We start from the raw sequence: 23330 nt of genomic DNA, 5'->3' as shown, positions 1-23330 counted from the left end.
AAAATTAATTGCCTTAGAATTACTTAGGTAAGTAGTAGCAGGTAAATTCTGCAGGGATTTAATGAACCAGAAGAGTGTTGCTCAACCCAGTTTAGAAAGTATATCTTACACTGATGAAGAATTCAGGGATAGTTCTTGGGGCAAGCACATGGGGAACAGATGTTGAAATACTGTGTACCTCTAAGATTCCAAAGGTACTAAAAGCATTGCAAAAGTCACTAAGAGCAAGGACAGCTATTTATATCTTTGTCTGAAAATTAGGATATTATCTATACGCTGTACCTACACACAGTGAGTAAATCGTAAAATTAGACTTTACACTAGAATTAATTTTTAGAAAATCTTAGTATCAGGCTCATTTTTGTAAGTCAATATATATCAAAAACACATCACTGTACCTAAAAAAAATATAGATTATTCATTTTCAAAAAAATTCAATGGTAATTCAATATGATAGTACTAGCATAAGCATGAAATGTGTGCTTAGGATCACCATATACCATCATACCTATTTCTAAGAGATTCATATAAAATAAATAAATTAGTTAAATTAAAAAAACAGGAGTCTGTCATATCTCGCAGTTATTCCATTAAAGTCATTAGTGAGTGTTTTCCAGCCTTTTCCTGCTGGGAGGGCTCTGATATAAGAAAACTATACCCCTTACAGAAATACCGGTTAGGAAAATTCAGTAATAACTGATAGTCTGAGAGTCTCGCAGACTCAAATGTTGAAAGTGTGTGTTTTTATTTGCTCTGTATTTGGGGATTTTGTCTTGATGTAAAAATGGACAGAGATACACCAAGATGAATGAATCACAGAAACACAGAATTATATTGTTTGGAGGGACCTCTGGACCTGCTGTAATCTGACCTGGTGTAATCAGGTCAGACAAATAAAAAGTAGAACCCTGTGAATAGACAGGACAGTGATCATTTTTATGTTTCAAAGCATATAAATCTTGCAATATCTTACCTACAAAAAATATTTGCTATATGACTAAAGTAGAGATATCAGGTCCTGAGCCAGAAAAGAACGTGGTGGTGCTACCTGGAAGATGATAAACCAGACTGCTACCGCAGGCAGACATAACCAAAACTATTGTATATTGACAGGTTGGCCTGGCAACAAGTTTTCAGTCTTGCAAAACCTTTGCTGTTATGGCATGTTTTCTTGAAAAGAAGATGAAATCATTTGTATTCCCCCAGTTATCACAGCATCCTAAAGTCTAACTACATTAGAATTTCTAATGTAAAGAAATTAAATGAAGAAAGTCACAAAACTTCAAGTCTGCTCCCTACATTCTCCCATGCTATTTTTGTCTTTGCTGAAGGAAAACACCATCTGCAATTCCAGAGCAGTCTCATCCATGATTGTGTGCATTAGAAGTGTATGTCAGTTTTAATACCTTGTTAAAATTTTACAACTTCATGGCCCTCTAAAACTCTGCTGTAGGCGGGGTAGAAGTTGTACAGCAACATTCAATTAAGCTAATTTAATGTTCTATTGCCTGTCTCAAACAGAAAACAAAACAAACAGAAAAAAATCAACATATACAGTCAGTGAAGAAAGGCAAGACGTTTGTGCTTGATAGTCTTTCAAAAATTGAACATATAGTGTTTAAAAATTAGTTTTAAAAGGCAATGCAGAATAGAAAATGGACATTTAGAAATTAGTTTTTACATTTAGCATTGGAAATATGACTCCTATTATTACTGAAAACCATAATATTCTGGGGAAAGTGGAGCCTGGGTGCTAGCACCTTTTAAAGCTAGCAATGCCATCTACTTCCCAGAATAGTGAGCAGCACCATCCAGTGGAAATTTTTTTCTGTGAAGTTCTTAATTAAGGTCAATTTACACACTACAGAAGTACTGCCTAAGAAGCACCACATCTAAGACATTTTTCTTTAAAGGGCACACTTGTATGTACACACACACACACACATATAGAGGAAAGACAGATTTTCACCAAGATAGATCTGAAAAATCAGACAACTGTGGTTGTAAACTCAGATAAATAATACAAAATTGTTCTTAGAGCAAATTGGGATCAAACTGAGGATTTTCCTTGCTAATACAGTATTTTTATTTTAACTTTTTCTATCCTTGCCCTAAAGCACTCTGTGCTTCCTTTACACTTCTTTTTTGCAGTTTTGACAGTCACAGTTCTAACTAGTTTATCTAACTGGTGCTAGCTGTGTCTTATTGGAGCCTTTTTGTTGGTGGCAGTGTCTCTACTCCATCTAAGTGGCAAAAATCACGGCACCTTGGCAGTACCAATCCACTACTGCTTGTAAGAAATGACTTGTAATATGCCTGCACAGCTGCTTTAAAGTCATGGGTATCTCCAAACAAGTCACACTGGACTCAATGATTCTTGTTGTTCCTTCTAACTTAGGATATTCTATGATTCTGCGATCCTCCTATATCAGAGGAAGGAAAGAAATGACTATAATGTTTCACAGTCCATGCTGCTTAATTACTAGCTCAGTCACAAGCTTCTGTTTGCGCCTCACCAACACATAGACAAAATCCAGAGTAAAGTTTGGAAAAAGTTCCATCCAGGAAACAGAAGGGATGGATCTTCCCTACATCTGGATCTACATGTTCAGTCCAGTCCTCTAGCAACTATCTCAGCAGACTTTGCCTCCTACCACAACTCTATAGGCTTCAATGCCTTTGCCCAGTGCATGCTGTCTATTCTATTTCATGAAGGTATCACTTTCTTGAGAAAGGGCTGGCAAGACAGCCCTTATTATCTTGCACATTTTCAGCTGGGGAAAAAAAACAAAAGCAATAGGAGATATTTGAATATAGTTCTCTATTCTACTAGGGTCTCCAAATTATCATGGAATCATAGAATCATAGAATGGTTTGGGTTGGAAGGGACCTCAAGGATCATAAAGATCCAACCCACGGGCAGGGCTGCCAACCTTCCCATTTAATACAAGATCAGGCTGCCCAGGGCCCCACCCAGCCTGGCCTTGAACACCTCCATGGATGGGGCATCCACAACCTCTCTGGGCAGCCTGTTCCACCACCTCATCACTCTCATTGTAAAGAAAGTAGACTTAAAATTACCTGCTGTCGAGGAAAGATGCAGCCAGCATGCTCCTGAGGTATCTAAATTTTTCTTGAAGCTAGATTACTCTACTGGATTTTACATTTTAGGTGTCACCACACTGTATTCAGATTTCGTGGAACAACCAGCATTAATGATCTATGCCTCCATCTAGCGAGTTTGCTCTATGGGTCCTATTGGCTCCATTTCTATCTCATGTAAATATCTATCTTCATGTAAAATGGCATAGATCACCAAGAGAATCAAGAAGTCTTTGCTCTCCGTCATGTTTGTACAGCTGGAGGATGGCTGGCAAACACAAGGACATTGCTTTTTCAGCTCTGCCCCCACCTTGTGCTCTTTTTCTCCTTAACCAGCCCCAGTCATAAAGGCAGATGAGGACAAATTTTGTCTTGTCCTATGAGATACAGCTCAGACTCTTCACTAAAAAATATAGATGGTTTCTTCTTCTAACCTACTCTATTTTTCTGCCAACACCAACAGTGTTTTAATACTTCACAATTTTTACAAACTAACATGACTGGAAATAATAACTGCAGGAATATATTAAGGGATGAGGAGAGCAGTTGTGCTGATTTCCCTTTTTTTTTTTTTTTTTGCAATGTCTTTTCCAGTAAAAGCAATGGATTTTCTTCTGTCCCTTTACTAGCAATTTTTGGTAGGTCATATGTGGAATTGGGAAGACTAATCCACACTCTTCTGTCTATATTTAATCACCAATCAATATGAGAATGGATGGGAAGTGAGAAACCATGCAGAGTAAGCTCATACACAGTTTCTATGACTCTCCTCATCTGAAAAAAAGATCTCCCGTAAGATTAGCCTTTCACAGTCTCTTCATATTGTGTTTCATATCCTAGAGAATATTTCTTCAGTTTTCTTATTCCCTCTCTAAAGCATAATTTCCTATATTCAAATAGCCACCCTATTGGAAATAAGTATATTTATTATTTTTATTATTATTACTTTTTTTTTTAAAAAAAAAAAAAAAAGGACTTTGTGAGCATGGACAGTAGTATTAAAAAAAAAAAAACCTCCTTATTTCATTTGTATAAGTGATTTCTGATATTGGTTCAACCAGCCCACAATGCTGGAAAAATGGTTGCACTAAACTGCATACTAAATTGTGTAGTAATTTTGATGTCTGCAGCTAATTTCTGCTGGTTAGTTGCTATTAAAAATCACTCTATTTTGTATAAAAGTAATTGAGCTTAAGGGATGCTTATTCATAATTTAAACCAGTTAATAATAGAAAGGAAATATGGAAAGAAACTGATATTGTCCATTTCCATAAATTAATAAAATTGTGATTATAAGTCCACTCTTCAAAAAATTAGAAGCTAGACCTTTTAAGGGCAGATTTTGCACTTTCACATATTTGCATTTTAAAAGGTAATATAGACCTGTAAAAATCATTCAAGATGTCAGGTCACTAAAATGCTGTTTGGAATATACCAGCAAGATCTTCCTTAGGGTTAGCTACATAAGGGAATATGAATGATAATTCTTGTGATAAAACAATTTCAGTGGAGGCTCTCAAGTGGAGAATTTCAAATTCCTGAAAGTATCACTTTCATTCCATATACCATGATAGTGATAACTTTTCATTATTTAATAAAGTCACTAAAACATTTTTTAAAGATCATTTCCTTCATACTTTCTGGTTTATTTAAATATCATAAACAGCTAACACTCCATTTTAGCCCTCAACATGAACTATACTATTAATGGAAAATATTGAACAAGAGTATGCAATTAATAATTTACCCAAATTAGTGATCTCTATGCTGTAATAATAAACGGATTCTTCCGCACATATTCCTAATTAATGCAGTTCCAACATAACTACAAATATGCAATTACTAATAACAAATAAGAGCTTTATCGACTCAAGATTTTTTGTCTAAATACTAATATAACATTATAACATTAACAAATATTTTAATATAAGAATAAGCAGATAGATTTCTTTAAAAGGTAATCAGTATATTATCCCACTACCTGTATACTCTACCACGCATAAAAAGGGAGAAGTCAAAGGTATCTCACTGTATTGCATAGGAAAAAATGAGATTTTTAACCATCTCACTTTTACTTGGTTATGCTGTATCAATGGAAAAAAAGCTTCTACATGACTGCTTATCAAATCTGAGCAAATAGAGTGTAAGAAATAATTTATATAAATGTAAAAGGGCTGTGGTGGACAATTAATTTTGATCAAAGAAGGTAATAGAGAGCATATGCTTTTCTGCTTCAAACATTTTTTTTCAGATAAGAAGGCAAAAAGTAAATTTTCTAAGATTTTTAGTTAGAAGTTTTTTTTCTGAAAAATTCTCAATCAAAGAGGTCTACATGTTTTGAGGATCAAAACTAGAAAGAGTCTTTCTTGAAATACATTGTGAACTAATTTAGTACAGCAACATCAACATCAAACTCTGGACATCTGCACTTTACACCAGCTTTCCCCATAGACCTGGGTGAAAGCATGCTTACAGTCCATTTCTTCCTCAGGAACCCTGAAGGGTCAGAGCCAAGATCAAAGCAGGTAAACACGAACCACCTTTTTATCTTTTTATTCTGTTTTGTTGTTGCTGTTTTATTTTAATTTAATGTACCCTTGCTTTAATTTCCTGTGCAGTGTTGGCTTCCAAGAATAAAATGAAATACTGCATTGTTTTCTACAAAGTCTACAAAATGGTATGGATTAGATTATTTCAGAAATACCATGAGAAATATATATTTTTCTTCTTTCTCCTCTGGGAGAAGGGGAGGGCAGCGAAGACTAAAATGCAATGATGTAACTGTTCAATATATGAAGAAAAACCAATTTCAAGTGGATGAATGTCCACTTTCTGAAGGAAAGAATGATTATATGGAAAATAAAAGAAAAATAAAGAAAAAAGAGAACACACAGGTCTTACTAAGAAAATGTAAGTAAGAGATATCCAGAGTTAAAGGCAATATCAAGGAGTAGAGTGGGATGGTGAAGTACAAAAATATTCACATTTCTGGCAAGTATATAAAAGAAACCGTTAGAAACTGGAGAGGCAAAATTAGTATCTTCTTAGCCAGAAATGTGTTTCAAATTTTTATGATTAAACAACATATAAACAGTTTTAAAAGAAGCAACACTAAAAATAAATGCATGAAGAAACCAGGCTCCACAGCGTAACAAGACTTAGTACCGAAAGGATGTGGAACTGTTGGGGTGGGTCTAGAAGAGGCCTCAGAGATAATCAGAAGCCTGGAGCACTTTTCCTGTGAAGAAAGGTTGAGGGAGTTGGGCTTGTTCAGCCTGGAGAAAGCTCCGGAGAGACCTCATTTGGCCCTTACCACAAGGGGGGGACCAACTTCTTATGGTCTGATAGTGATAAGACAAGGGGGAAATTAATGGCTTTAAACTAAAAGAGAGTAGATTTAGGTTAGATGTTAGGAAGAAATTATTTACTCAGAGGGCAGTGAGGTGCTGGCACAGCTGCCCAGAGAAGCTGTGGTGCCCCATCCCTGAAGGTGCTCAAGGCCAGGTTGGATGGGGCCCTGGGCAGCTGAGCTGGTGGGGAGCAGCCCATGGCAGAAGGTTGAAACTAAATTATATATAAGATCTCTTCCAACCTAAGACATTCTATGATTCTATCAGTCTTTCTTCAGAAGACATCGAGACTTTTCTACTGAACAGGGAATGGTACTTGATGTATGTCCTACAGATTTGGTGCTGATAAAGATGAAAACAACTGCTTCAGAGCAGAATTTTCCTATGTCTTTGAACTGGTGTAAGATTGGAGAAAATGACAGTTTACAGTAAATGAAGTTCGTCTTTCAATCACAACATGCTCCTTCATCAGAGTTCTTCCCATCATCTGTGTCTGTGGGAGGCAAAAGCTCTTGCAGCCTGTTCTGCTGTACATTCCCTGGTGACTAACAAAAATGATGGGGACTGTGGAGTTCAGTAATGTGGAAGAATGTGGAGTGTTGAATTCAGGAATGTGATGTGATTTCCTGTATTGGGAAAAGAGCTGTGCAAAAGCAGCTAGATGCAAACCTTCAGATAGCTCCTGTGCATTGTGACAGATAAAATCCCAACTATTTCTTCACAGATACAAGAAAATATGTGAAAATATAGTTCTAAAATGCACTTGGGTGTACACACTGCCTGAAGTTGAACCTATATTGGCAATGACAATTAATAAAACACAGGAAACTGCAATAAAGACAGATAAAAGAAGGAGAGCAACAGCACAGAAAATGAAAATCCATGAGAGATCACTCCTGCAGCAACACCAATTGATTTCTCTAACAGTGATAACAGCTAATGGAATAGAGTGCAATGTGTTGAGAAAGCACAACTTCAGGCACTAAAGTTATAAATAGCAAATATGAGGTAAGCCAGTGTTACATATACTAAAAATATTAACATCCATCTCTTGGAAGAGATCCATGGGGGAACTGAAAAACAGTGAAGTTCTATTTCTATCTCAGTTATTGCTAGCTTATATATTTATAGTTTAAAATTTACTCTAGTTGTAGCATTTGTCATTTCTACAGCTACTCTGGAGAAAGCTAAAACCATGATTCAATAGGTGAATTCCCACATCTTTAATTCAAAATTTACAGGTAAAGATCTATTTCTGTCTTTGAAAGTGATGAAATAATTTTTCTGCCAAGAACAGAAATTTTTCCTTGATCATTTCACGGAAACAATAAAAAAAAAACTAGTGGTTTTAGAGCTTTTTCTTATAAACAACAGGAAAATTAATGTTTTCCTTGGCTTTGCTCTTCAGTTTCAAACCTTCATTTCCTTTGACCCAAGAACTGTTCCAAAGTGGTTTTCTACAATGAAAACATATAACCTCAGGTACTACATATATTTAAAAAACAAGATTTTGCAATTGCTATAGGATTACATAGCTTTTTCAAAACTAAAAGCTGCATTAAAAAGCATTACAATTGTTTTGATGTTGCATTGCATGCTTTCATATATTTATATCAATATCTAGCCCAAGTCCCTCTCTAAATATTAAATCTCCTTTTTCATGTATAAAATGCATAGAAATAAATCACTATTCCTGAATGACCAAATCTAAATGTCTAAAGTATCTGTCATATTGTATGTGCCATTAATATTTGATAAGAAGCTGTTCACCTATCTTTCTTATCATTTTAGCAGGTAACAGGATGAAAAATTTAAGTTACAGAAAAGATATGGTAAGCATGCTAGACATTACTAAATGCCTTATAGACATGATACATGTTTCATACAAGTAGAAATCTGGTGTGATTCAACTTGAGAATTCATCGAGATTGTTAACACTCACATGAACTAATAAAAGGGGGGGAATAAAATGTAGGCTCCTGCACCTGTACTTTATTTCAAGATACTCAGAAAGTAGGTGTTTTCAGTTCAAAGATATCTGTCGGAGCTTGAGTTATTTCTGACATATTTTTCATCCTTGGTGCTGATTTAAAGCATTTTCTTTGAATTTGGTAGCTCAAGACTTTCAAATGAAGTTAAATGTTTAAAGTTCCTGCATCCTTTGACTTCCTCATGTTAATTCAGATTCTAGTTCCTCTTTAAGTGGCACAGTAAAAGCATTTCTAAATGTCACTCATACTAAAAAGTGTGCTCAGTTTAACCTTTTAAAAGCACACCAAATTATTGTTTGAGGTTCCTTAGAAAAAAGAATAACCAAAGTTTTTTTTTCTTAACGTGTTTTTAAGTTAATTGGTTTTTAACCAAGGATTTTCCACACTTCTTATGAACCAAAATTATTTTTACTCTCACAGCCAAATTATAATCCTTTAAAAAGTACTGAAACATAAAGAGACACTAACATAAGAATATGCAAGAACCACTGCATTGTTTGTATAACTTTTGTATAAGCCAGAATTGGCTATAATTCAGAACAATTTCCTCACACGTATCTTATTTATTTCATTAACAACAATAAAGATACAGCACAGATTCAGATACAGATTTTGGAAGTATGTTAAATGCCAAGAACAAAACTCTTCCTCATGTTCCATTTGCAGTGAAGGGCAAAAATAAAATTACAACACAAAACATGACTTACTTCCAGTATGATCAGCACATAGACGCCTACTAAGATGATGGATGCAATTGTTACTTGTGCCTCTATATTTGCATGAAGGTATTGATGTTTCATGGAGAGAGGAACACTTCCAGGTTGCTGCAGGAGAGCTTGAATGTTTAAGAAGATGGTGCCTCTGGGAAAAAGAAGAGAAGTTCTGTTTTCTTCTTGAGTGAAAATGAATATTCGTTTTATAACGAATATCTATAAATACATCTATGTGCTGTTTTGTTTTGTTTTCTTTTTTACAATTGTGAGAGACTTCTCAAATATTTTCACTCTATCCTTACAAATATCTTTGTTTGGAAAATAACCCAACTTTGGAAATTCATTTAAAAAGTAAAGGGGGTACACACTTCCTTGACCTTTTGAAACAGGGAGTGACATTTCTAAAATGCTATCTTATTATTTTACCATCAAGTCTGTGTAAACTACTACTTCAATGGCTCATATCCCAGCCTCTTAGCCAACCTGTTTGGTATCTGAAAGGTTCTGGTTGTGATGATTTGCTGATTTCTTCTTGAACTTAAGGGTAAAGACCAGTTGTATACCACCTGCAAAAGATTCAGATATGGTAATATTATAAACATCAGTTAAAGTGGTAAGTCTCTATTCTGAGGTTTTATACAGAATCACAGAATCACAGAATGGCCTGGGTTGGAAGGGACCTCAAGGATCATGAATCTCCAAGCTCCTGCCACATGCAGGGCCACCAACATCCACATTCAATACTAGACCAGGCTGCCCAGGGCCCCATCCAACCTGGCCTTGAACACCTCCAGGGACGGGGCATCCACAACCTCTCTGGGCAGCCTGTTCCAGCACCTCACCACTCTCTGGGTAAAGAATTTCCCCCTGACGTCCAACCTGAATCTCCCCTCCCTCAAAACCATTTTCCCTCATCCTGCAGCTATCAACCCTCTCAAAGAGTTGATTCCCCTCCGGATTGTAGGCTCCCTTTAGGTATTGAAAGACTGCAGTGAGGTCACCCCACAGCCTTCTTTTCTCCAGGTTGAACAAGCCCAGCTCCCTCAGCCTGTCCTCATAGGGGAGGTGCTCCAGTCCTCTGATCATCTTTGTGGCTCTCGTCTAGACCCTCTCCAACAGCTCCCTGTCTTTCTTGTACTGGGGCTCCATACCTGGGCACAGTGCTCCAGTTGGGGCCTCACAAGAGCAGATTAGAGGGGGTCAATCACCTCCCTGTCCCTGCTGGCCGCCCCTCTTTTGGTGGAGATCAGGATACCATTTGCCTTTTCATTTTATCATTCATACCTCTTCATTCTATCTCCTTTACAGTTTGGAGAACTTATTATGGAGAACACATGCACCAGGCTATATTCATAACAGTTCGTTAGGTATATTAGCAGCCCTCAGTTTGGGGCAAACATCCTCTCATTCTTGGACCATCCTCCAAGACCATCCCTGGAGTGCCAGCTGGAAGTGATATTCTGCAGCAGTGTGGAGGATCCTTGGGGATCACAGCCAACAGCCTGGGTTAACCTCTGCATCACAGGCCTGGGACTTTTGAGAGAGTAACTGACATTGCAGTTTTGTTCAGCACACTGAGGTAGTGGAACTAATCTTTTGATGTAGACTGTGAGATTGGCTGTACATGGGAAAACTGTCGACATTACAGGCTAAGTTGTCACTGGTAGAGACAGGACATTCACCTCATATGGAATGAGAGGCTGCTGTTTATATGCCAATGCTATTTATTAAATGATGAAGCTGTTCTCCATTGTTCAGTGATACACAATGGCACATCATAAAAGATCCTCCTTCACTGAGTTCTCAAGAAGGGAGCAGCACGACATTGTTACAAACAGTGTCAAAGCCTGAAGAGAATTAAAGACAATACAGGTGACGGCGTGTGTGAGAAAATAATTTCAACAAAATGTGAAAATATATTCCAGTGAGTGTGAAAAGGCACTTTGCACTTGTTTCATCTTTCTAAGACAATTCTTGAAATGTTGCCAATTTTTAATGTGTGAACTTTAAAGGGACATACGTTTTACAGATTTGTGATAAGTATTGAAAGCTAGAGGAAATCTCACAATGATAGAGGAAAATGTAACTTTGCTGTTCTAATTATTTTTCTAATGCTGATGTTGACACCAATTTTACCACAGGGAAAAACACAACCAACTCAAACACAGTGATGAAAAACAAAAGATTTAACGCAACTCAGAAAAAGTGAGAGAGAATACAAAGACCATCACCTGCTGCTGGCGTCTCCTCCTTGATCCAGTTTCTTCAGTCTGGCTGACTTGTACTAAAATGTATTCTTGTGTTTGTTCGTCAGCTACATCTGCTGCAAATGGGCCTCCTATGTCTAACTTCAACAGAGCAGAGTCACGAAAGTCTGTCAAATTCATAGCTGTCAATAAACTTGTTAAGGTGTAAGTTTCCAGTAAAAGTGAGTTGAAGATATTCCAATTAAAAAAAAAAAAAAAAAAAAGATGAGTCAGTTTATATTGAAAACATATTACTCACCTAAAATCCTAAAATACATAAGGAACTATGAAAGGAAGAAAACAGATGTTTACCTCTTCACCAAGTAGCACAGTTTTGGCCTGGTTTCCTAAGGAAAAAGAACTTAAAGAATCACAACAAATCCTTCTGTCCTTTCCTTGCAAATCTTGAGATTGGTCTCTGAGAGAGCTTGTGAAGTAAGGCTCTTTAAGTGCTTGTATAGAAGAAAGTCTGCATCATTAACTGGGCCATTTAAACATACCTGAAATTATACTGGGGAAAACACTGTGCAAGCTGTAACCATGTGGAAAATTAAATCAGAATCAATTCTCCATTTGTGGTGTAGCATTTGGGTTTCTGGTCAAAATTTAATTCATAAGTTTTCTAACATCTAGAAATACATAATCAAGCTCCTCTGAGAATGCTAATTGTCTTTTTCTCCTTCAGCTCCTTTTCTATCTTTTCTTTCTTTTTCTTTTGAGCATCTAGCATGAGATGTGGTCAAACAACATTCCTAGACTAATATAATTAAGAAATTAGCCAACCATGAGAGACAAACATATTAGAGGCTTGGCTCAACTAGTCTGAGAACATCTAGGGCTGTTTAAACACAGAATTGCTAGGAATCCACTTTTGGCATGCTTGAGAAAGAATCATCCCTGTGGGCTTGGGGAAAAAGGAAAGCTTAGTGATAGGACAAGGGGAATGGCTTTAAAATAAAACAAGGGACATTTAGATTAGGTATAAAGAGAAAATTCCTCATTCACAGGCGGTGAGGCGCTGGCACAGCTGCCCAGAGAAGCTGTGGTGCCCCATCCCTGGAGGCACTCAAAGCCAAGTTGGATGGGGCCCTGGGCAGCTGAGTTGGTGGGGGGCAGCCCTGCCCATGGCAGGGATTGGGGCTGGGTGGGATTTAAGTTCTGTTCCAAACCAAACCATTCTGTGATTCTATCATCTAGTGGCAGGTGAGGAGCCAGTACTTTGCAAAATAATATAAATGTCTCCCTGTTTAGCTTGGCAAGCCATCAGCATCACCATTGACACACTGTTCATTAAGAATGAACATACATGAACAAACACAAGCATCTATTTGCTTAAAGAAATTTCACAGAAAACCATAAAAATTAACTCCAGAAGTAATGAATCAGGAGACAAACTCCACTTGTGACATGGCATCATAGTTTCTTGGTGTCCTAATACATAATATTACTCTCCACTGGAACTATATGTATATCTCTAACTTGAGACATTAATTTTACCTTCCATAAGCCTGCTGACCTAAAATTATTAACCCAATGATTTGGGACACTTTTTGACTGCTTTTTATCAGAAATGTAGCCAGTAATTTATGTCTCAAAAAGCTTCAGGTGCATACAGTTAAGGAGGCTTCCTTTTAAGAAATACTTTTAAAATATATCTTATAATTACTCAGATGTCACATTCAGAAGCTATTATACAGGATGTTTAAAATTAAATGGGGAAAAATGAAACCTTATTTTCAAGAAGAATGGTTCTTACCTTATTTTCCTCTAAATAGGGGCATACTTAAGAACATTTTTCCATTCTCTTCAAAACATTTATAAAACCATCAGAAAGATTCCTAGCATAAAAACATTCTCCTTTGAGTGCAGGTGGCACTGAACATCATTCTCTGGTCTGCTGAAGTTCCAACAGTTATCTTTCTTCAAACTCTATTTGGCAACTGTCATAATTCCATTGTTACACAGCAGCAGATCGCAGCCTTTATGAAAGGTAGACTCAGACTAAATTAGGAGAAAACTTCAGCTACACCTAGATAAACCAAAAGGTGGGATTTTTACCAGCCATTTTTCTCAGTCTACTCCTCAGCACACTTCTGTTGTGCCTTACCTTGGCTTTATATTTCCCTTAAATTACAAGAATGTGGTCTCTTTTCCTTTTTGACCATTCATATATGACTTCAACTTTTAGAAACTGTCTTTTTATTTCCAATATTCTCTTTAACTCTGCAATTTAATCGTGATACATGTTTCCTTTTTTCTCTTTTCTGAACATTTATGAAACACAGATTTCAGTATGTGCCTTTAAAGCAAGAAATCTCCCTGACAAGATTTAAAGCTGGAGCTGTTATTTTTATTCCACTTTGGCTAAGCTGCCTCATTTTTATGTAGTTCCATTCTTGAAATTATATTACTGTTGTGAATTATCCTGTCAAGGGATTTGGGGTTGCATATGCTTTGTGCACCACTACAGAGTGGCTCTATGTAATTACATCTGGCACCAGACTAGGTCCATCGCTCAGCACTAAACCATGAGCTGTATTTTCTGCTCCTAGAAGGTATTTCAGAACACACAAGAGTGACCTCATATCATTTCACTTTTTTTTAGCTTACACAAACCACAAGATGGAACAGGATACAGTGGCTAAACTTATATTGTTTAATTTATAACAATTTATATTGTTATTTATCTACCAGTTTCTGTTTCCGTGACATGGACATCTGCTTTTGAGTTGTTTGCTTTAATTTGTTTTAAATCATTGAAAAAGGCGAGATGGAATTCATTGTCTCATTTTGCACCATCATATTAGAAGCACCAACTGTCTATGAACTATATAAATAGAGCCTGGAATGACTAACTCAGGTAGAAGGGATGAGTCACACCCTAAGTACTTCATCCATGCTTTACTCTCCATCCAGGCATTTATGCATTATGTACAGAACCATCTGAAAAGCCGTGATTGACAGAGACTCTCTATTCGCACGCTGACTTTATGCCATCTTTAACATCTAGTTATATCATGTACTCTGCTTCCGGTAAAATGTACCTTGAGATTATTACATGTAATGATTTTCTTTCATTGAGCTTCCAACGTGCATATATACTAATGATCCTGATATATGACCAGGCTACTCATGCTGGCTTCTTATGTTTTTCTCATTTTTAAAAGACTTTTTTTTTTCCTCCTGGGCTTTAGAATCTATTTTTATATATTGTTCTTAACCAGGGTTAAGAACATTCTAAGAATGTTCTTAGAATTCTTAGAAATTCTACATCTCTCTGCAATTTTGTCTTGATCATCTCTTCAAAGTATACAAAGCGGAAATTCACGCTCTTCTATAACTCTTGGTTTCCCCATTTGAAGAATTCACTGTAATTCCTCCTCCTCTTTTCCCTTTTTGGAGAGTTTGGTTCCATTTTTCTCTACTTTGGTTCCACCCTTTCTCTCTGTGCTCTATCAGTTTCAGAAGTTTCATTAGTTTTCTCAAATATGCCTTGATATTCTGCTTTTTTGCCTGCCAATGAATACGGTCTAGTCTTCATCCATCCTCTTAGAAGCTTGAATACTGCCTGCAGACCAAAATGCTTAGTTCATTTCCAGCAACAAATAATTTTTAAATGTCTTCTTCAAGCAAAAAATGACTGAAGATTGTCTGACAGTAGAGGGCTAAAGCAACATCTGAGGAGTTTGTTTGTTTGTTCTGTTGGTGGTGGTGTTTTGTTTTGGTTGTGGTTTTTTTGTTTGTTTGTTTTGTTTTTTCATTCAGTTAGTTACTTTATACTGCCTGGGAGAAGAACCCATTTTTTAAGTTCTTGGAAGCTGAAAAGCTCTCAACACCCCAAGTGCATTCTTTTCCTCATAGTCTTTCTTTCTATAAATATCTCTGTCTCAGGGAGCAGAAAAGGTGATTTTCGGTGTCACCAATGGTCATGGCATGATTACAAGTTCTTCTAGTGACCTTTTCTTGCTCTATGATTAACACATTTGCACCCATCATTCAAACTCATTCTACCTCAGCAAGGAATTTGATAATAAGGTCAGCATATCTTGTTTTCTCTGTCTAATGTCTCCCCTATCAACTTTCATACTTTTTTTTTTTCCAAATAGTTTCACTGAATCCAACTAAAATAAGAAATCTAGCCTATTGTGTAAATTTCAATATTTTATTACTGCTAAGATATATTTTTTGTTTTCTGATTCTGATATTTTAAGCTTGGCTAGGGCATGATGAAATCTCCCAGAGCTACCAAGGAGATAAACCAGTGAAAATGGCCACTAGTTAGTCAATTTGACTCTGTTTTTTTAGGGTTCAGTCGTGACATTAGATGATGTATTTTCCCTAAGTTCTGTCTTGTGGTGATAGTACTCAGAGAGCAAGCGAGTAAGGAACTCTTTACAGCAGGTGCTGTGCAAATATAAATAACTTGCAAAATGTCAGTCCTCACTCCAAAGAATTAAAATGAGGAGATATCAAACATACAAAGGAAGCAATCAGATCAGGACTGACAGGATTTAAAATATATTTTAAAATTGTAGAATTCTTGACCAGACACAGAAAAAAATCAAATTCCACTCCCTAGTTATTATTAGGTTTCAGGACCACAAGAAGTACATTCTGACAAGCAATCTGAAAAAGGAAAACAAAATTGCTGCATCTAGACTGCCCTAACTTTCCCTCATGTATAGCAGTAACTGGCATAAGTACTGTGGCTCTTGAGAGGGAAGCAAACAAGACTTGCTGAAAAACCTGTCAGGGACAGAGATGATGTGAGACCCATTGACCCAGGACTGTACTAGAAGAAGATTTACCTTCTCTTTTAAAAAAACTATATTTCTACCATTGAAATATAGAAATAGCAACAAATGTATCAGGGGCAGGGAAAGAAAAGAAGGTACTCTACTAGGGAGACAGACCCTTCTTTAAATGATAATGAATGAATGGAAAGTTTGATTGTGTAATTCCTCAATAGAGTCCACAAATCCCCATTATTTCTGAATTTCATAAAGCCTAGTTCGATTCCAAAGGTTACTGCAGATTTCTGTTCCAGCTGTCTGTTCCCTGTAGCTTAAGAAACAATTAAAATTTTGCTTAGGTCACAGCAGAAATTTTTTGAAATGAAGGAACAAACAGGATCCATCAAGCATTTCAGAACTTTCTTCAAGACTGAAAACTTCTGTGTTTAATGAATAAGCACAATGAATATTTATTATTCTTTCTGTAATTCACCAGCTAACTGACTGTAGTTACTTGAAAGTTTGAATGGCTTAGGACTTACAGAAAATAAATATGTTCATGTCTTAGGATAGGTACGTGGCAGAACATAGGAAATGCTGTAATATTTCAGACTCCATATCTCTTCTTCTATTTTTATAGCCCACTTTCCAAAGGCGTATCATCCCTTTACTTATTGATGCTTCCCATTTAACATAAGGCCTTTCAGCCAAAGGTCTGAAAATGCTTCACAGATTTACACTAACAAGGGCAATGAATATTGCTCCCTACAGAAAAGCATCCTTTAAGTTTGCCTTATCATAAACTTATTTCTGTCAGGTATTAGAGAGTTGATTGCTAGAATTTAAAAGTAAATAAATCCTAAGTCTTGTCAAAAAGGAACAATATTACCACTACTTTGAAAAAATCATACTAAATCCACTTAATTTGGGTCTTGCACCAATAGGCAAATTAGAGTTTAAAAACATCTTACATACACAGAAAGCTTCTACTAATCACAGGAGGAAAGCTTCAATTTTCAGAAACTACAGCCAGCACAGTTCAGCATTACAGTCTGCTTAGAATCCATGGGGATAGATAAAGCAAAGGGAGATATACGTGAGATACTAAAATGTACACAGAAGTTAGTGGGGAAAAATCAACCAAAGTAAATGCAAGCAATAAACAAAGGTATGGAAACATCAAACAGGAGCTAGAGAAAATGGAAAAGTGCTAAAGACACACTATATTAGAAGCAGCAGCCAGAGACAGAAAGTCACAGCTCCAAACAAGTCTGACACCTTGTGTGCATGAGAGAAAAAAAAAACCACAAATATCTAAGCAACACCAGAATGATGAAGTCTAGTGACTCCATTTGATTTTTTAATTATTTAAATTTCCACCTTTAGTTTATTATTTTTCAGATTTTTCTAGTGTATGCATATGTATTCATAAGAGTGTATATACACAATACACAATTCAAAATACATGAGCTTTTCTGGAAAAGCATAGAAATGAGATGAAGGATTTAAAAAAAAATAAAACAAGTAAATGATACTTAGTAGCTATTAAACACATTTCAACTGCTTTTGACACATGAGCAAGGAGGAAAGAGCATATCATTAGCATAATTTAGTATCACATGAGCTAAGACACTTCCACCCATAGTCTCATACACAACCTCTATGGGCTTGGTGACAAGAGCTATCACAGCACACCTGTCTGCCTACCATGAAATTCTTGTAGACATTCAGACTACCTCTTAACGTCCATTGAGAATACTGCAATCTTCAGCCAGCATAAATCACATCTTCGACACTGCTGTCTAAATGGTTAGCGTTATCCAAGCCTAGCCAAAAGGTTTTTCACCATGTAACAAAGCGACACAAACACATGAGTTTATGTCTGAATGACCAAAGACTAGTAGCAATGGTGAGATGACATTCAGAATTGTTCACACCTTTTCCAAATCTCACTTAGAAACAAATTTCTCTCAATGACCCTTCTGCTTGAATTATTCTGTCACTTTGAAAACGAAACAAGACTTTTCTGGATTGCTTACTCCCAGCTCAGTGAGTAGGAATGCAAGAACAGAATGTCTAGCGTTCAACATATATGACACAAAGAAGCTTCACCTCCAGGTTTGTCAGGTAAAGAAAGAGAATGCTATATTCTGTCTGACAGTTATTTGGCTAAAGCATCTTGACATTACATGTAAAACATGAAATAAAGAAATACTTGATTGTAATCATTATCCCAGTCCGAACAGCACTCCCTGAAACAAGAAAAAAGAATAACCAGTTGCAGAATCAATGCTCACAGAGCAGTAACTGTGGTTCCAGTGCAAAATCTGTGGAAAGAGATCCAGTCCTCAAGTTATGCTATGATAGTTGACTAAAACTTGATCTCAAAGACTTGATGCCAATACACCCTGATTAAGCAAACTGAGCTATTACAGCCCTGGTGCGATGGGAGCTAACTGTTGAGGTTTCATTTGTCCTGCTAATGCTCTCTTGCTCTCTTCCAAAAAGCAGTCACTATAAATTGCCCCCAAGCACTAACCTTTTCTTTCTCATCTACCCTATTAATAACTGTGTAACATTGTGCCATTATTTGCAATAGTGAGAACGCTAACAAATCTGTTTAGAATGGACTCTGCCTCCTTAAAGCTATGGACCTGTCTAATTAAATAGAAAAAATGAATCTTTCAAGAATTAACTCTTACTGCACCTTTTCAAAAGATGATGCTCCCTAGATGCTCATAAAATATATCCATAGTGAATCATCTTCCAATATTAGTAAAAGAAATTGCAGATCAAACTGATAAAATTAGAAATATATTGGAAACAAGAAAGGTTGTTTATTAGCAAAAGTTTTTGATTGCTTACTAACTGAATGTTCATCATGCTCATCCCTCAAAGGCCTTTCAAACACAGGTTTGCATTCACCTGCAATGAATCATGCATCATGATCCTTAAAACATGCTACAGATGATAGAAAGCCACTGGCCTGGGGAGTAGTTGCTGCAGCCATTGGACTGTACTGGTCACAGTCATGGCTATTTTCTAGAAGCTGATCCCACCAGGATTTCAAACTTCAGGTTTCATGCAGAATCTCAATGTAAGAACTGGATGGGAACCACAAAGCACCACATAGAGGCACTATTCATCACAGCCGGCTTGGATGTGATGCACAACTGCAATTTGCATCAAAGAACAATTCTAAGGGCAGCACATGCTCTGAGGAGACTAAATCCACTCTGCGTATAAGAGAGAAAACAGTAGTTCAACCATTTCATTAACAAAGCTTAAGTCTTCTTTGGTGTAGGAAGGATACAGAAGCTTTCCAGAGGCGAGACAGCCAACATCTGCCAGGACACACGTTGATCTGGGTAAATGCCAAACAAAATCTAGGAAAAAAAAATATCTTAAGCTTATATCAGAAACTTAAAGACTTTCAAACAATACATCAAATCTTAAGATTGCTTTCAGTATTTCAGGTAAGTTTCCCCCAAAGCTGAAAAGCAGCCCAGGTACACATGTCAAGGACAAGTAATTTTCCCTCAGTGAACTTACGACCACATTTTCAATATATTTTATCCCAGTGTTTCTACAGACACCATGGTTAGGTGAATTTAAGAGCCAAAAACGATGATGAACGTATATGGTTAGAGAGGTACATTGAAGAGCAAGAGCAGCTCTGGTGGGAAGGGCAGAAGGAAAGAGGACTGAGAACAACAGGACAGGAAAACAAAAAGCTTGCCTGGAGTCTTCAGCAAAAGAAGAGAAGGACAGAATAATTTTCAGAGAAAGACAAGGTCAACAAAGGAAGAAAAAAGTACCATAGAGTAGTAAAAGAGAATGAAGAGTGCGACAAAACAGAAAGATTTTTCAAAGACACTCTGGGTCTATCATCTTCCTAGAAATCACAGCTGTTCCCTTGTCTTTTTTCTAGAGCTTCCTTTCAGTCCTCAGTTTTGGGGAAGACCTGCCTACTCTCAGTTACTGTAAATACTCACTAGTGGGAACTGCTCCCAACTGCCCATTTTCAGCAGCCACACAGGAAGCAGAGTGCCTCAAAAAATGTTTACATTTTAGTATCTTCCACAAGAGAACTGCTGCTCAAAAGGCTGTACATGAGGAGATACACACTTTGCCAAGGGGGAAAACATACCAATACTTCCCAGGCTTTAAGTGGTATCTGAAGAGCCATCCTAAATGCAGGATTGATGACATAAAAATTCCAACACTCTCCTAAAACTAAATTCTCTGCCACATTGTCCAGGGTAGAGGGCAGTGCACTGAGCAGTTGTCTAATTAGGCATAAGGACCAGAACACTATTTCTAGCTTTTACCATCTTGTTCCCATCCATGAGACATTATTTTATCACCTAAAACCAAATATCATTTTTCAACTAATTGTAAGAAATGTAATAGGAGAAAGAGGAAAAGGTAGCAAATTCAATACTTACAGAGCAGACTACCACAAAGATAAAAAGGACTGAAATTTTCAGGAATTTTAGACAGCATCTGAAATGTAAGAAACATGTATTTAGTACACAGTTATTTTAAAACAAACCTTCTCTATATTTTTAATAGTTCTGCCATTTCAGATATTGAGAACTTAAGAATAATAACATACCATGTCAGACCATGGACAACATCACGCTACACATGGGAAGCCTTCTTGACTATAAGGACTCTGTCCTCACTTCACTGCTAGCCTTCTCTCATTGAATGAGAGGGAGGTTATGCCCCTTAGAAAAGCTGAACGAAGGCTACAGAATGAGCTAGTGTTGAGACTTGGAGCAATCTCCCTTGGGTGGCTCCCAACAGATCCTTCGCCACTCTTTGACCTCTTCCTGGGCTTCAAAGGAGCACAGCCCTTTGCAGGAAGGTAGAACACAGGAAGATGGCACAACTGAGTGGAAAGTTCGAACTGCTGCATAGAGGGGTACTTTCATGAATAAACTGCTTAAACCAGTCTTCTAGTAGGCATCCTGACATTCACTTTGAAGACAAGAACAGTCTTTAAGGATATCCTGGTCTTAAATATTGTCTCTTCAAATCAAGTATACTGTGTGAGCAACTCTAGAATGTTCTAGCAAATCTAGATTTTTTTTTTCCATAGTACACGTGCCAGGAAACGGCCAGTTCTGGAGATACAATGCCATCAAATCTTCCAAAATGTCAGAGCTTACTGTTGAGTGGCCTAAACAAGAACAATTCTAAACTGAAATATTGAAACTTTATGTTTTCTAGTAAGAAATCTTAAGATTTATCATTTTTTAATCACCACATTGGTTTTTTTTTTAATCTTACCATAAAAGGCAATTCTTTAATTATTTTCTTGTTGCCCATCAAAATGTTGCACAGATGTCTTAATTTACAGAACTCTTTTTGCTTATTTGCCCTTATCTCACCTCTTCACTAATTGAAGACATTGATGTTCTTACCCCATTTTTTCCAAAAGTAAACATTCAAACATTGCTTTTCTGAGAGAATGACAAATGCAAGGTTTGATTTAAGCCTGATGACAAGCAAGAAGAAAAATATTTCACGTTACTGGGATAATTAGTTGAGAAAGAAGCAGTGCAATAAATAACTCAATTGACAGATGCTTTAGAACAAAATATTAAAGTGAAGTAATCTGAAGACAGTCAGAAATAACTTTTAGTCACAGTGGAAGTAAGTCCCTAAATCAAGTTCACTGAGAAAAAACAACATCCCTTCCTCACTAGACTTCTCCAAAAAAAAAAAAAACCGCAGAAAAAGATACAGTATCTGATGAAAAGACCATGCCACAGTCAAACTGCAACAGAGGGGCTACAACACCCTAGGAGATGCAAGTGGTAGCAATTATATGCAAACTTTGCACTGGGATAAACATCTATGGAAGGTTGGGGATGCTAAAAAGTCAGCGAGGTAGCTTCCAGAAGCACCAGTTAGTCCTTCTCTACTGGAAATCAAGTTGAGGTGGGAGAGAGGATAATAAAGTTTTAAAAAAGAGGAATGACAACAAAAGCCATTATCAGCACCCCACAGCTGATAACTTCTTTCATTACTGTATGATTTATGGAAAACATTGCCATCTTAGTCATGCATCATCTATCCTATCTATCTACTCTCCCTATCTTCACATCACAGTTGTTTCAGTATTTTTGAGGGATTGTTATGTTATTAATTACTAAAGCCCAGTCCACATTGGTTTAGTTTTAATGTGTTCAACGTTTTCTGTTTGCACTTCCAAATTATCATTTCAAATAATAATAATTCAAATTGCTATTGAAAAAAGAAACAGCAGTAACTCATTTTTAACATAAAGGAGAAAACAAGAAGCATTAATTAAAACTTATAAATTCATAACCATTTGTCTGTGAATAACAGAAACTCATCTCAAGGAGTTGACAAGATGTGATAAAAAACAGCTTTTGGAAGTGGTTATTTTATTAAACATAGAATTTAGAAGCCTCTTTTCCTCCCTTCTGTTTGTTTTCATGGCATTTTGTATTAAGGAAGCAGCACTTTTAACATCTTATATTTGAGAAGTGATGAGTCTTTGACTCGTCTGTGTTTTCCAATCTGTCTCTTTCTGCTGCACTAATCTGGCACAGCGATGCAAGTACAAACTCTGTGCCAAACTCTCTACTGATATATGCCTCCAGCACAATCCTACCTGACTTTAGTTGAAAATGCATGAAATATAAATCTATGAAGGACTTCACTCCTTGTTTTAAACCAAACGAATTTTAGTCTGATCTGCACATTAGGCAGTTTAGCTCCATTTATTATCTCTGTGGAGTTATGCTGATTTGCAACATCTAAGGAGCTGGCCCCAGATGTACAACCAGCACTATAGCAATGAAAACATTTCACAGAAAGTTCTGCCAGAGAAATACACTACCCCCATAAACGTATACTATACTGGAAACAATTGATTCTACTCTCCTGCTCAATGCTTTTGTTCCATCAAATACAAGGAAAGCTACAGAGAGCATGAAGAAAGACGTCTGCCAAACTTCTTCACATCTGCTCATATTGCACTAATTGCAGCCATTGAAATTCTCCTGCTCCATTTGTTCAGCAGCGTACAGGAGCGTGGCAATCCACACAATACCATATGCACAATGAAAGAAGGAAGACAATTGTGAAATGATGAGCTAAGACAACATACAGACTGCGAAAAGTCATAGACTTCTTGTCAGAAAAGGCTCCATGG

At 36.8% G+C, this 23330-nt stretch overlaps 1 protein-coding gene across 4 annotated transcripts in view; it reads right to left on the bottom strand.

The window, feature by feature from the left end:
- The window catches only part of OCA2 (OCA2 melanosomal transmembrane protein), a 165638-nt gene that overhangs the window by 106510 nt on the left and 35798 nt on the right, over positions 1-23330 (bottom strand). For all 4 annotated transcript variants that reach the window (XM_048963932.1, XM_048963925.1, XM_048963953.1 and 1 more), the window contains 5 exons: positions 20584-20641; positions 19449-19521; positions 11388-11545; positions 9640-9722; positions 9151-9304 (listed from right to left, as the gene is read on the bottom strand). In XM_048963932.1, the coding sequence (XP_048819889.1) occupies positions 9151-9304; positions 9640-9722; positions 11388-11545; positions 19449-19521; positions 20584-20641 (526 nt within the window). The remainder of the gene's footprint in view (positions 1-9150; positions 9305-9639; positions 9723-11387; positions 11546-19448; positions 19522-20583; positions 20642-23330) is intronic.

This window comes from Lagopus muta, chromosome 1 (assembly GCF_023343835.1).
Source record: "Lagopus muta isolate bLagMut1 chromosome 1, bLagMut1 primary, whole genome shotgun sequence".
Lineage (NCBI taxonomy): Eukaryota > Metazoa > Chordata > Aves > Galliformes > Phasianidae > Lagopus > Lagopus muta.
Note: the sequence above shows the minus strand (reverse complement) of the source record. Positions and strands in the feature narration are given on the sequence as shown.